This window comes from Pongo pygmaeus, chromosome 6 (genome assembly GCF_028885625.2).
Source record: "Pongo pygmaeus isolate AG05252 chromosome 6, NHGRI_mPonPyg2-v2.0_pri, whole genome shotgun sequence".
Classification (NCBI taxonomy): domain Eukaryota; kingdom Metazoa; phylum Chordata; class Mammalia; order Primates; family Hominidae; genus Pongo; species Pongo pygmaeus.
The window spans coordinates 11,571,172-11,587,431 of record NC_072379.2 but is presented as its reverse complement, the minus strand read 5'-3'; the positions used below and the strand labels follow the sequence as shown (position 1 = coordinate 11,587,431).

The following is a 16,260-nucleotide window of genomic DNA, read 5'->3' as shown; positions in this document are numbered from 1 at the left end:
GAAGGGAGGTCTGTCCTTGACCTAACTTGAGCCAGTATCTTTTTGCTTAAGCCAGTTTGGTTTTCTGATACTTGCAATTCAATGGGTCCTAGCTAATATGAATAAGCTGTTATTTCTTCAGTGGCCAGCCATCCAGCCCAAACTCTCCGTCCCTGTGTTTCCTGACAGTTCAGCCACTGTGACCAACAGCAAGAAAGAGGCTACAGCCAAGAAAAGTGGGCACCACTCACCTTCTTGTTTCTTCTGTTCAAGTTTCATCTTCTTTGCCAGTAATTTCTTCTCTTTTAACTTCTGGCTAAAAATGTAAAACCATATACACTGATTCCTTAACTACCTTATGGTATATTTTAGAAAATAAACACCTCCTTATGGTATCTTTAAAACCTGAGGAATAACACAAACATTACGATAACAAAATAAGAAAAATATTAGGTGAGTGCAAAAGTAATTGCCGTTTTTGCATTGCTGGAATTTGCTGTTTGATATTGGAACATATTCTTTTTTTTTTTGAGATGGAGTCTCGCTCTGTCACCCAGGCTGGAGTGCAGTGGCGCGATCTCGGCTCACTGCAAGCTCTGTCTCCTGGGTTCACACCATTCTCCTGCCTCGGCCTCCCGAGTAGCTGGGACTACAGGCACCCACCACCACGCCCAGCTAATTTTTTGTATTTTCAATAGAGACGGGGTTTCTCTGTGTTAGCCAGGATGGTCTCGATCTCCTGACCTTGTGATCCGCCCACCTTGGCCTCCCAAAGTGCTGGGATTACAGGTGTGAGCCACCACGCCCAGCCAATATATTCTTAAATAGATGTGATTATGTTATACATCATTTTAATCGGCTTTTTTTTTTTTTTTTTTTTGCTAATAACTTATTACTTGTTTATTTTATGTTTAGACTATGAAAACGATGCTAGGCAAAAAGCAAATTCAAGTGATTTTCTTATTCAAATTCAAAATGGGTCGTAAAGCAGTGGAGACAACTCACAACATCAACAACGCATTTGGCCCAGGAACTGGCAACGAATGTATAGTGCAGTGGTGGGGCAAGAAGTTTTGCAAAGGAGATGAGAGCCTTGAAGATGAGCATCGTGGCCAGCCATCAGTCATTGGACAATGACCAATTGAGAGCAATCATGGAAGCTGATCCTCTTACAACTACATGAGAAGGGGCCGAGGAACTCAGAATCGACCATTCTACAGTCATTCAGCATTTGAAGCAAACTGGAAAGGTGAGAAAGCTCGGTAAGTGGGTGCCTCATGAGCTGAGCGAAAATCAAAAAAATCATTATTTTGAAGTGTCGTCTTCTCTTTCTCTACACAACAAAAATGAACCATTTCTTGATCAGACTGTGACATGTGATGAAAAGTGGATTTTACATGACACCTGCAACAACCAGCTCAGTGGCTGGACCAAGAAGCTGCTCCAAAGCACTTCCCAAAGCCAAACTCGCACCAAAACAGGTCATGGCCACTGTTTGCTGGTCAGCTGCTGGTCTGATCCACTACAGCTTTCTGAATCCCGGTGAAACCAGTACACTGGAGAAGTACGTGCAGCAAATCGATGAGATACACTGAAAACTCCAACGCCTGCAGCCAGCACTGATCAACAGAAGGGGCCCAATTCTTCCCCAGGACAACGCCCGACCACACGTCACACAACCAATGCTTCAAAGGCTGAACAAATTGGGCTGCAATGTGTTGCCTCATCCACCATATTCACCTGACTTCTTGCCAACCGACTACCACTTCTTCAAGCACTTTGACAACTTTTTGCAGGGAAAGCACTTCCACAACCGGCAGGATGCAGAAAATGCTTTCCAAGAGTTCTTCAAATCCCGGAGCATGGATTTTTACGTTATAGAAATAAACTTATTTCTCACTGGTGAAAATGTGTTGATTGTAATGTTGATCAATAAACATGGTTTCAGCCTAGTTATAATGATCTAAAATTCACGGTCCAAAACTGCAGTTATTTTTGCACCAACCAAAACTTTTGCATGACTCTGCCAGTCCATCCTTATCAGCTGCTTTCATTAGGATTCAAGAGCAAATCCCGGGGCACCCTGAGGCAAAGCAACCTCAGAAATAACGGGGATGTTTTTTTTTTAAAAAAAATTTTTTGTATTATTGTAGAGACAGGGTTGCACTTTGTCACCCAGGCTGGAGTGCAGTGGTGCGATCGTAACTCACTGCAGCCTCAGCCCCCGGGCTCAAGTGATCCTCCTGAAGTGCTGAGATTACAACTGTGAGCCACCATGCCTGGTCCCTAAAGATGCTTTTTCATTTCAAGATATTTAGGGGCTGTTGTTAGAATCCTGCTCAGCTCTAACTGCAAAAGTTGAGGGACCACTTATGTAAACACACAGATATACATATAAACACACAGCCTATATACCATGTAGTCACTTGAGGGAGTCATAAACCGTAATTTAAGAAACATGCTAAATGGGAAGTTTGATTGCAGCACCTTGTTAAAATACAGATGCGGCCGCGTGTGGTGGCTCATGCCTGTAATCCCAGCACTTTGGGAGGCCAAAGCAGGCAGATCACCTGAGGTGAGGAGTTCAAGACCAGCCCGGCCAACATGGTGAAACCTCGTCTCTACTAAAAATACAAAAATTAGCTGGGTATGGTGGCGGGCACCTGTAATCCCAGCTACTCGGGAGGTTGAGGCAGTAGAATTGCTTGAACCCAAGAGGCGGAGGTTGCAGTGAGCCAAGATTGTGCCACTGCACTGCAGCCTGGGGGACACAGTGAGACTTTGTCTCAAAAAAAAAAAAAAAAAATACAGAGTTGAAGGAGACACAGAAATCAATGTGATCACTGAAGTCCTGACTTGCAAGCTCTGGACAATCTGTAACCAGCTGGAGGGTCATAAGGAACTTGCTCTCTGCTTAGGTAGTTGAAGTCATTGCTTTACACTCATGACCCCTACAGGTCACGCAGAGGAACTACTACTGACTGCAAGGACTCAGCTCACCCAGCCACCACCCCTGGCCCTTAAGTGTCATCACAGTTAGGCCATGCCGCTTACCGCTTCTTCCGGCGCTTTGCGGTCTGCTCCTCTGCAGCAATTTTATTCTTTTCCAGTCTTTTCTGAAACTCTGCATCCAATTTTTGCTGCAACAAAACCCACATCATTTAGACACGCTCTGGTCTGGGCAGACTGTGGGAGGTTTTGCTCAGGCAAAGTAGGAGAGTTCTAGAAGTCACACCACTGGGGGTGCTAGAGGCACTACCTGGGTCCCCAGGGCCATTTTAACTTTAAAAGGCTGTCCCAGAGGCAGGGCAGGTAATCAATACATAGGTCTCCGATGGCGAAGTAACTCTTTCAGTTGATGGAGGCACCACTCATGCACAGCACGATATAGGAGACAATACAGGAGGGAGTGCAGAGGACACTCTGAGGGCAGCGCTCACCGTCTGCTCAGCTGGGGCCTCCGACACTGCCCACAGCTCATTAGAAGGAATGGCTGGAGGGTCAGAACCATGGCATTTTCAAGCCCTAAGCCCAACCATAGTTACCAAATGGCTGAGTTTTTTTGTTTTTGTTTTGAGACAAGGTCTTACTCTGTTGCCTAGGCTGGAGTGCAGTGGCACAACAGCTCACTACAATCTTGAACTCCTGGGCTTGATAGATCGTCCTGTCTCAGTCTCCTGAGTACTTGGCACTATGGGTGCATGCCATTACATTTGGCTAATTCTTATGTTTATTTTGTAGAGACAGCTCTGGCTATGTTGTCCAGGCTGGTTTTAAACTCCTGGCCTCAAAGGATCCTCCCACCTCAGCCTCCCAAAGTGCTGAGATTACAGGCCACTGTGCCCAGCCACCAAATGACTGATTCTAACGCAGCGTAACGCATGCCATCTGCTGCCATGACCTGCTACTAAGCACACACCCACACCCACACAGATATTTGTAAGTACTGCATTACTTCTTCTCAGCAGTTCTGTCTCCAAGCCTCAGTCTACTCATCTATAAAATGGGGAAAATTGTAATTCCTCTCTCCCAGAGCTGTTAGGAACAATAATGAAATAAGGGTTTCGGCACAATGGCTCATGCCTGTAATCCCAGTACTTTGGGAGGCTGATACTCAGGAGGCTGAGGCAGGAGAATCACTTGAACCCAGGAGGCAGAGGTTGCAGTGACCGGAAATCGCGCCACTGCATACCAGTCTAGGCGGCAGAGGGAGACTGTCTCAAAAAAAAAATAGAAAACCACCTGTAAACTACAAAGACATCTACTGATTCAAAGTGTCATCTCTTGTTTCTTCCAGTCACTGCCATAAAGGTCAATGGAGCAAAAAATAAGGAGCCGGCAAAGGAGGAAGAGGTGCCTTCAACACCTCTGCTGGTCTGCACTGCCAGGGCTGTACGCATCTGCTTACAGTGGCACAGAAACCAAACCAAACAAGCCCTCTCTCTGAGGGCAGAAAATATTCCTTCAGGAAGGAAATCAACTTTAATTAATCAACTTTCTGGACAACCAAAAAGCAAATGACTTAAATCTAAAAGATTTGATTTGCTTAGAAGCTGAGCTGTGAAGGCCAGGTGCGGTGGCTCACGCCTGTAATCCCAGCACACTGGAAGCTGAGGTGGGCAGATCACCTGAGGTCCAGAGTTCGAGACCAGTGTGGGCAACATGGTGAAACCCTGTCTCTACTAAAAATACAAAAATTAGCCAGGCCTGGTGGCAGGCACCTGTAATCCCAGGTACTCGGGAGGCTGAGACACTAGAATTGCTTGAACCCAGGAGGCAGAGGCTACAGCAAGCCAAGATCACACTCCAGCATGGGTGACAGAGCGCGACTCTTGTCTCAGAAAAAAAAAAAAAGCTGAGCTGTGAATGTCTTACTCTGTGCTGCTGAAGAAGCCGAATTTACCAGCAAGTGAACTAAACAGAGCCCCAGCTGGCTGCCGTACCTGGCAGAGGCAATGTCTCAAGCAGGGGTGAGTGGGACTGGGCTCTGATGGAGGTGATCTGTCACTAAAAAACGAGGATGCTCTTTCCTTTTTTTTTAAATCTCAGAGACTGTCTTTTGCCATCCAAAATAAGAATCTTTGCATTTGCATAGAGGCCAAGGTTTGTGAAACATTTTTCTGTATTTTCTCTGAGTCTTGAATAAATATGTAAAAACTTCAGATGAATTTACAGTGTTTGAGACAGCAACCTGCTCTATGTCCTCCCCTCTAAAATAGTTTATAAAGTGTTTCTGATAGTAGTTTCTTTTCCTTTCTCTCCCTCCCTCCCTCCACCCCCCACCCTCTTTCTTTCTTTTTGAGACAGGGTCTTGCTCACTAACTCAGGCTAGAGTACAGTGGCGTGATCACAGCTCACTGCAGCCTTGACAGTCCAGGCTCAAGCGATCCTCCTGCCTCAGCCTCCCAAGCAGCTGGGACTACAGGCGGCTGCCACCACATCTGGCTAGTCTTTGCATTCTTTGTAGAGATGGGGTCTTGCCACGTTGCCTGGGTTCAAACTCCTGGGCTCAAGTGATCCTCCCACCTTGGCATCCCAAAGTGCTGGGATTATAGGCGTGAGCCACCGCACCCAGCTTGATGGTTTCTATACACAGAGCACTATTTTTGACAGGCAAACCCACTGCAGTGACCTGGTAGAGTTTTGTGACAAAAACCGTCTAATACTTCTCACTAGGATTGAGACTGTTACCAACAGAAGACGGCAGGAACAAGAAGAACCACCAACACCCAGGGGCCAGGAAAAACTACAGGACAAGCAAGTATCAGTTGACAGCCAGCACAACAATGACCCCATCCTGCGCCCAGAGCAGGATTTTTTTCTTCTTCTTTTTCACAAGGAGTCTCATTCTGTCGCCCAGGCTGGAGTGCAGTGGCACAATCTCAGCTCACTGCAACTTCCGTCTCCCAGGTTCAAGTGATTCTCCTGCCTCAGCCTCCCGAGTAGCTGGGATTACAGGTGTGCACCACTGCGCCTGGTTAATTTTTGTTTTTGTTTTTTTTTGAGACAGAGTTTTGCTCTTGTTGGTCAGGCTGGAGTGTAATGGCGTGATCTCAGCTTACCACAACCTCCAACTCCTGGGTTCAAGTGATTCTCCTGCCTCAGCCTCCCGAGTAGCTGTGATTACAGGCGTGTGCCACCACGCCTGGCTAATTTTGTATTTTTAGTAGAGATGGGGTCTCACCATGTTGGCCAGGCTGGTCTCAAAATCCTGACCTCAAGTGATCCACCCACCTTGGCCTCCCAAAGTGCTGCGATTACAGGCATGAGCCACCACGGCTGGCCCCCAAAAGCAGAATTTTTTCTAACTCAATTTTGGCCATTCCAATAAATTCTTACATATTTTCTTCTGTATCCTGGCTGTCTCTTAGGTTTAAATTTTCCCTAATGTTTTATTTTGAAAATTTCCAACAGAAAAGTTAAAAGAATTATACAGCCGATATATCCACTCCCCTTTCACTCAACAATTCCTGTTGTGCTGGATTTTCTTTATCACATACCTATCGATCTATCCATACCTCTACTGGTATGCATTGTATTATGTCTTCCCAGCAGTCCTGTTTCCAAGCCTCATTTTCCTCATCTATAAAATGGGGAAAATTATAATTCCTCCCTTCCAGAGCTCTACTCATACCTCTATTCCTCCATCAATTCATCATTTTTTTGTTTGTTTTGGTGCATTTCAAAGTAAGCTGCAGACATCAGGACGTTCCATTCTTGAACATTCGAGCACGCACATTATTAAACAGGGTTTCATATTTGTGTATGCTTTTCTTTTTCCTTTTAAAGTAATAGCTGGCCGGGCACGGTGGCTCACGCCTGTAATCCCAGCACTTTGGGAGGCCGAGGCAGGTGGATCACTTGAGGTCAGGAGTTCAAGACCAGCCTGGCCAACATACTGAAACCCCATCTCTACTAAAAATACAAAAAATTAGCCAGGACTGGTGGGTCGTGCCTCTAGTCCCAGCTACTCAGGAAGCTGAGGCAGGAGAACCACTTGAACCCGGGAGGTAGAGGTTGCAGTGAGCCAAGATCACGCCACTGCACTCAGCCTGGGCAACAAGAGCAAAACTCCATCTCAAAATAATAAAGTTAATATCTACACAGAACCAAATGCCCAGATCTCGAGTGTACAGTTTGATCACCCCAGAAAGTCCCCTCATATGTCTTTCCCAGTCAACCGTGACCCCAACCAGACAACCAGTTTTTTTCCTCACACATACTAATTGTACCTGCTCTAAAACGTCATATAAATGGAATTACACAATATGATCTCTTTTGTGCAAGGCTTCTTTCACTCAGCATGTTTAAAGAATCATCCCAGTTGTTGTACAGAGCAGTAGTTTGTTCCTTTTTATGGCTAAATATTACAATATTTTATGATTATTGCTTGGTGTCTTTTTTTTTTTCCTTTTTTTGAGACGGAGTCTCACTCTGTCGCCCAGGCTGGAATGCAATGGTGCAATCTAGGCTCACTGCAACCTCCGCCTCCCAGGTTCCAGCGATTCTCCAGGCTCAGCCTCCCAAGTAGCTGGGACTACAGTTGCCCACCACCATGCCCAGCTAATTTTTGTATTTTTAGTAGAGATGGGGTTTTGTATTTTTGAGACTCTGCATTTCGTGCTGTCCATAGAAGGCAGACCTCACACCAGCCACAACCAGCAGTATCTATTCTTCCTCAAACGCTTTTTTCTTTTCTTTTCTCTTTTTTTTTTTTTGAGATGGAGTTTCGCTCTTGGTGCCCAGGCTGGAGTGCAATGGCACGATCTTGGCTCACTGCAACCTCCGTCTCTTGGGTTCAAGAGATTCTCCTGCCTCAGCCTCCCGAGTAGCTGGGATTACAAGCATGCACCTGGCTAATTTTGTATTTTTAGTAGAGACAGAGTTTCTCCATGTTGGTCAGGCTGGTCTCAAACTCCTGACCTCAGGTGATCCCCTGCCTCGGCCTTCCAAAGTGCTGGGATTACAGGCGTGAGCCACCATGCCCAGCCTCCTCAAATGCTTTTTTCTAAAGAGAGTCCATGCACACTGCCCAAACATGGGGCCTCAGCCAGCCTTCTGGCTCACTGACCTTCTCAGCCATGGCATCCATGTAGTCCTGTCGCTGGTATTCTCTCCGGCGCAGATGTCTGTACACGTGGAACTCTCCACTGCCGGCCCCAGCACTTGAACCTGTAGCCAGAACAGTCCACAGTTCTAGATGAAATTCAGTTACCAACACAGGTGACCCTTAATCGAAGGGGACTAAAGAAACAAAAAGTGGAAGTTGTGGAAGCGACCATGCCTTCCTTTCTCCCCACTGTATCCAGAACTGGCCCAGTACCTGGCATATTGTAGATGTCGTGAATTATTTGTTCTATGAATGTTGAATGTGAAGTCACTAAAAATCCCACTCAAATGCAGTATCAGGAGGGGCAGACTGTGGTTAAGTGACTTTCTCACCTCCTCCATGATTTCACATTTGACATGCTAGATTTCTAGTGAGTTGAAAAGACATCCATGATACATTAAATGAAATAAAGGTGCTTACAAAGTAGTATATGTAGAAAAATCATATTTTTGTAAAAGTGTTTTTTCTTCAGCTTTTTTTTTTTTTTGAGACAGGATCTTGCTCTGTCACCCAAGATGGAGTGCAGTGGCACAATCACAGCTCATTGGAGCCTCAACCTCCTGGGCTCAAGCGATCCTCCTGCCTCAGCCTCCCAAGTAGCTGGGACCACAGGTGTGCACCACTATGCCTGGCTAATTTTTACATTTTTAGTAGAGATGAGGTTTTCTTATGTTGCCCAGGCTGGTCTTGAACTCGAGCCTCCCAAAGTGCTGGGATTACAGGCATGAGCCACCGTGCCTGGCCTACGTTGCTTTTTAAAGACATAATGCTACTGCACATTAAACTATAGTACATTATAAAGAAAACTTGTACGTACAGTGGGAAACTAAAGAATTTATATGATTCCCTTTATTGCGACATTCACTTTAACTAGGTTGCCTGGAACTAAACCCGCACTATCTCCATGGTAAGCCTGTAGATATGTTAATTTATGATCCAACAAAATAGTAACACTATTTTTATTTACAAAAAACCCCACAATGCATTATTAAGAATAATGCAGGAGATGGCCAGGCACTGTGGCTCACAGCTGTAATCCTAGCACTTTGGGAGGCTGAGGCGGGCAGATCACCTGAGGTCAGGAGTTCAAGACCAGCCTGGCCAACATAGTGAAACCCAGTCTCTACTAAAAATAAAACAATCAGCCAGGCATGGTGGCACGGGCCTGTAGTCCCAGCTACTCAGGAGGCTAAGGCAGGAGAATCGCTTGAACCCGGGAGGCGGAGGTTGCAGTGAGCCGAGATTGTGTCACTGCACTCCAGCCTGGGTGACAGAGTGAGACTCTGTCTCCAAAAGAAAAACAAAAACAAAAACAAAAAAACCCGCAATACTGTAGGAGAAAATTCTATAGTGCCAAACCATAAGCAACTACAGCCCTTAAGCTAAATTTACCGACGTCAAATGAAAAACAAGTAAAAGCAACTATATCCCCATCATTGTAAAAGCAAAACACGAACATGTGAACACATATTTCCCCTCATCAGGGATTTAACAAATACTAACTACAGGGTTTTTATAGCTACCGTTTTTTTTTTCTTTGAGACGGAGTCTTGCGCTGTTGCCCAGGCTGGAGTGCAGCGGCGCCATCTCGGCTCACTGCAAGCTCCGCCTCCCGGGTTCACGCCATTCTCCTGCCTCAGCCTCCCAAGTAGCTGGGACTACAGATGCCTGCCACCATGCCGGCTAATTTTTTCTGTGTATTTTTAGTAGAGACAGGGTTTCACGGTGTTAGCCAGGATGGCCTCGATCTCCTGACCTCATGATCCACCCGCCTCGGCCTCCCAAAGTGCTGGGATTACAGGCATGAGCCACCACGCCCAGCCTATAGTTACCTTAAAAAATTATATTTACACACACACACACACACACACACACACACAGACATTACCCATGACATCTCGGACAAATTCTGGGGGAGGTCGAGGTGCCCATTCACTCATTTTCTCTGGAATTGGAACTGCTTTGTCCTGCAACATTTAAACATGAAAGCATTTCTAAGTATAAACCTGTTGACAAAATTATATATCTCCCTCTCTTTTTTTTAGAGACAGGTTCTTGCTGTGTTCCTCAGGCTGGAGTGAAGTGGTGCAATCAGAGCTCACTGCAGCCTTGAACTCCTGGGCTCAAGTGATCCTCCCGCTTCAGTCTCCAGAGTAGTTAGGACTCATAGGCGTGCACCACTACACCAGGAAATTTTTTTATTTTTGTAGAGACAGGGACCCACTATGTTGCCCAGGCTGGTCTTGAACTCCTTCCTGGCCTCAGATCATCCTCCCGCCTGGCCTCCCAAAGCGCTGAGATTACAGGCAGAGGCCACAGCACCCAGCCCAAGTTACATCTCTTATGACCAAACAACTTTAATTGACTAACGAAGCAGGACTGCTTTGCTGCTTGGACACAGAGCTGATTTTGTGTTCTTCCCTCTGTCGTGGTTTTTTTCATTCTATGTACTCTTGGGTATAACACAGTCCACACCTTCCCAGGGGTACGCTTTCCAGAGCAGAACTGAGAAACCTGAGCCATAGTTTCCAGCTAGAAACCGCCAACTTTAACACTACTAGATAAGAAGAGTCAAGCTTTTCTAGTTAAAGGTATAAAGGACGTTCCCGTTCCCGTTCAATTGTTTTTATGATTGAGGGGACCGAGGCCCAGAGGGGGTGTGGGCGGGAGAGGAGTGACCCGCTCCAAACGTCTCGGCCACTGTCTTTCTAACGATTAGTGTTGTTTAGAGTATACCCTTTTGCTAACCCACAAATTCTACCTTTTCAGTCTAACGCTTTTTGTTCACAGAAAGTTAAACCAGAAGGGGTCTTGGAGCACGGGAAGCCGCTCCACCGTGCTTTGATTCAAGCTGGGCTCTCACACAAGGAGAGACGGGAAGTTCACTATCTCCGGGACAGCCTCCTCCTCCTCCTCCTCCCCAAAGACTGCTCTTGGAGGGTCGGATACTGAGTTTCTGAGTTTGGAGGCGCGGAAGGTGGACCTGCGAGAACCCAGAGGCGCTGCAGAGGAAGGGGGTGGGCCTCGGACGGGCCGTGGAGCCCGGGCCTCGTCTCACCGGGTTCTTCATGAGCCGCTCCAGCTTGAGCTTCTGCTCCTCCGCCGCATTCTTGGGAATGACGAGCGTCTGCGGCTCTTTTTTGGGTCTCGGCGGTCGCACCGAGGAGGCGGCTGGGCTAGCCATGGCAGCCTTCCAGTTTCCCCAGCGAGCGGCGGCGGCGGCGGCGCGCAACTATGACGACACAGCCGCGCGCCGGCGACGCATACGCAGTCTCCGCAGAGGGGGACGGAGGCGGGGTTGCAAGGCGCTAGCAGCCTGCTGAATATTCATGAGCCTGAGGCTGGCGTGGGTTATTGTGTTCAAAGCTGCGGGGTTTCATTTCCTGTTCCTGAACAACAAATCAGTGCAGCTAGATGCTCACGTCCCTGGAGGGGAGGTGGCCCTCCGTAGCTGAGTAGCCTGGCCCTAGCAGACCTCTCCAGTCCCCGCGGGCGTCTTCGTGCCACCAAGCAGCCCTGCTGATGCTCTCGGCACCTCCTCCCCGTCGGCTCTCCTCTCCTCCCGGCTTTGTCCGGGCACTTCCTTGGGTCTAGTGCCCCCTCCTCCATTTCTGACAATCTCCTGTTTACATAAGACAGCGCAAACATGTCACTGAGCTCCCTGAAGACTGGGACCTGCCTCCTTTGTCCGCCTCGAATTACTCTATACCTGGCCCGCCGCAAATACACCTCTGCCAATGAATGACCCTCTCGTAGTGTGAGACAAAGTAGTAAACCTAAGGAACCATGTCTGCTCATTCTGCTTGCGAGCAGGATTTCACAAAGGCCGTGACTCGGTGACTGAGCTCAGCCCTCTCCAATAACGCCCTGAACAATAAGCTGGGGAGAGAAAGAGAGAGAGAACACAGGTTTCCACCTCTTTTGCCTGAATCACTGCATTTTTAGAAAAGACAAGTTCAATGATCCTAGCCCCTGCCTCTTCCTGATGGGATTAATGATTATGCTTCTGTAACTTTTTTTTTTTTTTTTTTTAGAGACAGTGTCTCGCTTGGTTGCCCAGGCTGGAGTGCAGGGGCTCGATCATAGGTCACTGCGGCCTTGAACTCCCGGGTTCAGGCACTCCTCCCACCTCAGCCTCCTGAGTAGCTGAGACTACAGGCGCATGCAACCACGCCCAGTTAATTTTTTTATTTTTATTTTTTCAGAGACAAGGTGTTGCTGTGGTGCCCAGGCTGGTCTTGAACTCCTGGGCTCAAGCGATCCTCCCGCCTGGGCCTCCCAAAGTGCTGAAATTATAGGCATGAGTCACCATGCCCAGCCAAGCCTCTGTAATCTGTAACTAGATATACCCTCACACACAGCCTTGATGAAATTTTGCTCTATTGTAACTTCTGAGCACATTAGATATAACTTTTTTTTTTTTTTTTTTTTTTTTTTTTTTTTGAGACAGAGTCTCACTCTGTCCCCCAGGCTAGAGCACAGTGGTGCAATCTCGGCTCACTGCAGCCTCTGCCTCCCAGGTTCAAGCGATCCTCCTGCTTCAGTCTCCTGAGTAGCTGGGAATACAGGTGCACGCCACCACGCCTGGCTAATTATTGTATTTTTAGTAGAGATGAAGTTTCACCATGTTGGCCAGGCTGGTCTCGAACTCCTGACATCAGGTGATCCGCCCGCCTGGGCCTCCCAAAGTGCTGGGATTACAGGCATGAGCCACCACGCCCAGCTTGATATAACTTCTGAGCACATGCAGGGTACCACCAACTGTATATAAATGTTTTTATATAAACTGCATATAAATATATAAATGTGTGCTGAAACTCTGTTTTGGAGCAGTTTAACAAACTCTGTGAAAGACTTCCCCTGGTTACAGTCCTCAGTAAGATCGCAAAAAACTAACCTTAATTTTTTAAAAGCCTGATTTTTTGTTTAGTTGACATTGAGAAAGAAAAAAGACTCGGCATGGTGGCTCACACGTGTAATCCCAACGTTTTGGGAGGCCAAGATGGGCAGATCACTTGAAGTCAGGAATTCGAGACCAGCATGGCCAACATGGTGAAACCCCATCTCTATTAAAAATACAAAAATTAGCCAGGTGTGGTGGTGTGTGCCTGTAATCCCAGCTATTCGGGAGGCTGAGACAGGAGAATAGCTTGAAACTGGGAGATGGAGGTTGCTGTGAGCCAAGATCGTGCCACTGCACTCCAGCCTGGGTGACAGAGCAAGACTCTGTGTCTAAAAAAAAAAAAGAAAAAGAAAAAGAAAAAAAAATTAGAGAGAGAAAGAGAAAGAGAAAAACTGTTGCTCACATACATTTGGTGTTACAGACCATAGGCTGTTTGGCTCCCCTTGTAATGAGACTTAACAGGGATCCAAGCAGATTTCTCAGACAAGGCGTTTATTTCAGAGCTTTTGCTTGAGTGCAGGGGAGACAATGGAAGCAGAAGTGAAGGGATCCTCCAGCTGACTTGTGGAAAAGCCAGTGGGGAATTTTTGTGTGTGTGTGAGACAGAGTTTTGCTCTGTCGCCAGGCTGGAGTGCAGTGGTGCAAACTCGGCTCACTACACCTCCGCTTCCCAGGTTCAAGCAATTCTCCTGCCTCAGCCTCCCAAGTAGCTGGGACTACAGGTGCACGCCACCATGCCTGGCTAATTTTTTGTCTTTTAGTAGAGACAGGGTTTCACCATGTTGGCCAGGATGGTCTCAATCTCCTGACTTCATGGTCGCCCGCCTCGGCCTCCCAAAGTGCTGGAATTACAGGCATGAGCCACTGCGCCTGGCTGGGAAATTTTTATTAGGCAAAGCATGAGAATTGACATCAGGGGTAGGGTATGCAGGCTGGGCCGGGCAAAGCACGTGAGGGTATGCAGGTCGCATATCTGGTTGTGAGGGTATGCAGGTCACATATCTGGTTGCGATGGTTATCTTAAGTAATGAGTCACCTGGTAGTCTGGCTGGTGGCAACAAGCGTGTCAATCAATTGTTCAGCATTCCTTCCCGAGGTGGGACACTCCGCAAGCTTCATTTGATATTTGGATCTCCTAAGGCCAGTCTCTGGAATTCTTTTTTTTTTTTTTTTTTTTTTTTTGAGACAGAGTTTCGCTCTTTTTGTTTTTGCTCAGGCTGGAGTACAATGGCACGATCTTGGCTCACCGCAACCTCCGGCTCCCAGGTTCAAGCGATTCTCCTGCCTCAGCCTCCCGAGTAGCTGGGATTACAGGCATGCACCACCACCCCAGCTAATTTTGTATTTTTAGTAGAGACAAGGATTCTCCATGTTGATCAGGCTGGTCTTGAACTCCCGACCTCAGGTGATCCACCCACCTCGGCCTCCCAAAGTGCTGGGATTATAGGCGTGAGCCACCATGCCCGGCTGGAATTCTTTAAGTAAGAGGCATGATTAAATGTTACGAGAGCACAGAAGAATGGCTATTTTCTTTGTATGACTAAAGCCTCGGGGTTAGCAGGTATATTGTCAGCGAGGTAATGGTGTGGGTTTTGTGATCAGTGGGACAAGAGAAGGAAAAAGGGAAAGAATGTGAAGGAGAAGCTCTGTCCAGTTCCTGTTCTGTTTCCCTGGGAGCTGGCCAGACATTCACAGCTGGGTCTTGGTGTTCTCTTGTCAAACAAAAGTAATTTCCAGGACACCCACATCACACAAGACCATTCCATGACCACAAAAGCCTGGTGCGGTGGCTCATGCCTGTAACCCCAGCACTTTGGGAGGCCGAGGTGGGTGGATCACCTGAGGTCAGGAGTTTGAGACCAGCCTGGCCAACATGGTGAAACCCCGTCTCTACTAGAAATACAAAAATTAGCGAGGTGTGGTGGTGCACACCTGTAATCCCAGCTACTCAGGAGGCTGAGGCTGGAGAATTGCTTGAACCTGGGAGGCAGAGGCTGCAGTGAGCTAAGATTATGCCTTTGCACTCCAGCCTGGGCGACAGAGCAAGACTCTGTCTCAAAATAAATAAATAAATAAAAATAAAAATGAAAGAAACATTTGCTGGAGGGACACGGGCTCCTAGGGACAGGGTCGCCCTCCTACTGAGTCCCCAGAGGGATGAACAGGTGGACAAGTGGATGATACCTGGAGGGTGAAGTGTTTGTTCTCCAAAGGTCGTTCCTGGCTGCCCAATAGTGGGTGGTTTTCTAGGAGCTCAGGGTGGAATTAAGGGTCCTTAGTGGCCCAGGTGTGTCACTGGAACCTGGGGAGGGCTTGGCCTGGCTGGGGCCATGCACACAAACTCACCCAGCATCACATACGTTAGCAACCAGTACCTCACTTTTCTCCAAACACTCCACAGAACAAAGACTTTTGTCTACAAAACAAAGCATCTTTTCTTCCTCGGAGAACTCCCATACAGGCTTCTCAACTTGGTCAAAATGCTACCTCCTCCAAGAAGACTTCTCAGATTGCCTCTCCCACCCCTCACCTCCAGGAAGTGAATTGCTCGCTTCTTGGTGCTCCCCCAGCTCTGAATCCCAATAATTGGTGAAGTAGTTACCACTATGTCCTCACTATCTGCGTCCCCATGGTCTTGGCAGGGTAGTGGGCTGGGTTAGAATCCCAGCATCTAACCCTGGTGTGGTGTAGAGTGGGTACTTCCGGGATGCTCAGAGAATAAAGGAATGAAAAGATATATGAAGACTGAATAGATATGTCAGTGAGGTGAGCAAGTGACAGATGAATGAATGAATAAGGACATTAGGAGAAAGAATGGATGAAGGCTCAATCAATAAATGGACACTTAATAAATGAACATGTGAGGCAATGGACTATCGGAAAGCTACAGAGCCAGGAGTGCAGGGCAGTGTCTGTCCGGTTGATAAAGGTCTCCCTGGCACCCCCAGCCTCAGTGTCTGGCACAGAGCTGCTGGATGGAAGTTAAGCGAATGAATGGAGTGAAGGAATGCACGAAGGCAAGAGAGAGTTAAGGCATGTGGGCGTGAAGGAGCTGGTAATAACTTCAGTGTCTAAGTCTGGTCTAAATTGTGGACATATTTATCAGCAGATATATGTTTTTCAATAGACAGGGTCTCACTCTGTCACCAGGCTGGAGTGCAGTGGTGCCAATATAGCTCACTGCAGCCTCAAATTCCTGGGCTCAACGGATCCTCCTGCCTCAGTGTCCAGAAAAGCTAGGGCTACAGGCATGTACCACTATGCCCAG

General features: G+C 47.4%; 1 protein-coding gene across 2 annotated transcripts in view; it reads right to left on the bottom strand.

Moving 5' to 3' along the window:
• PRKRIP1 (PRKR interacting protein 1) overlaps window positions 1–11,950 on the bottom strand; it is a 30,909-nt gene extending 18,959 nt beyond the window's left edge. Inside the window, exons 1-6 of one of the 2 annotated variants that reach the window (XM_054496515.2) lie at window positions 11,799–11,950; window positions 11,148–11,711; window positions 9,978–10,056; window positions 8,051–8,151; window positions 3,034–3,119; window positions 231–295 (exon numbers count right to left, since the gene is read on the bottom strand). In XM_054496515.2, the coding sequence (XP_054352490.1) occupies window positions 231–295; window positions 3,034–3,119; window positions 8,051–8,151; window positions 9,978–10,056; window positions 11,148–11,273 (457 nt within the window). In that variant the 5' untranslated portion in view covers window positions 11,274–11,711; window positions 11,799–11,950. Of the gene's footprint in view, window positions 1–230; window positions 296–3,033; window positions 3,120–8,050; window positions 8,152–9,977; window positions 10,057–11,147; window positions 11,771–11,798 lie in introns of those variants that run through there. The other variant, XM_054496514.2, reaches the window with a different exon arrangement.
• Window positions 11,951–16,260: the final 4,310 nt, after the last annotated feature.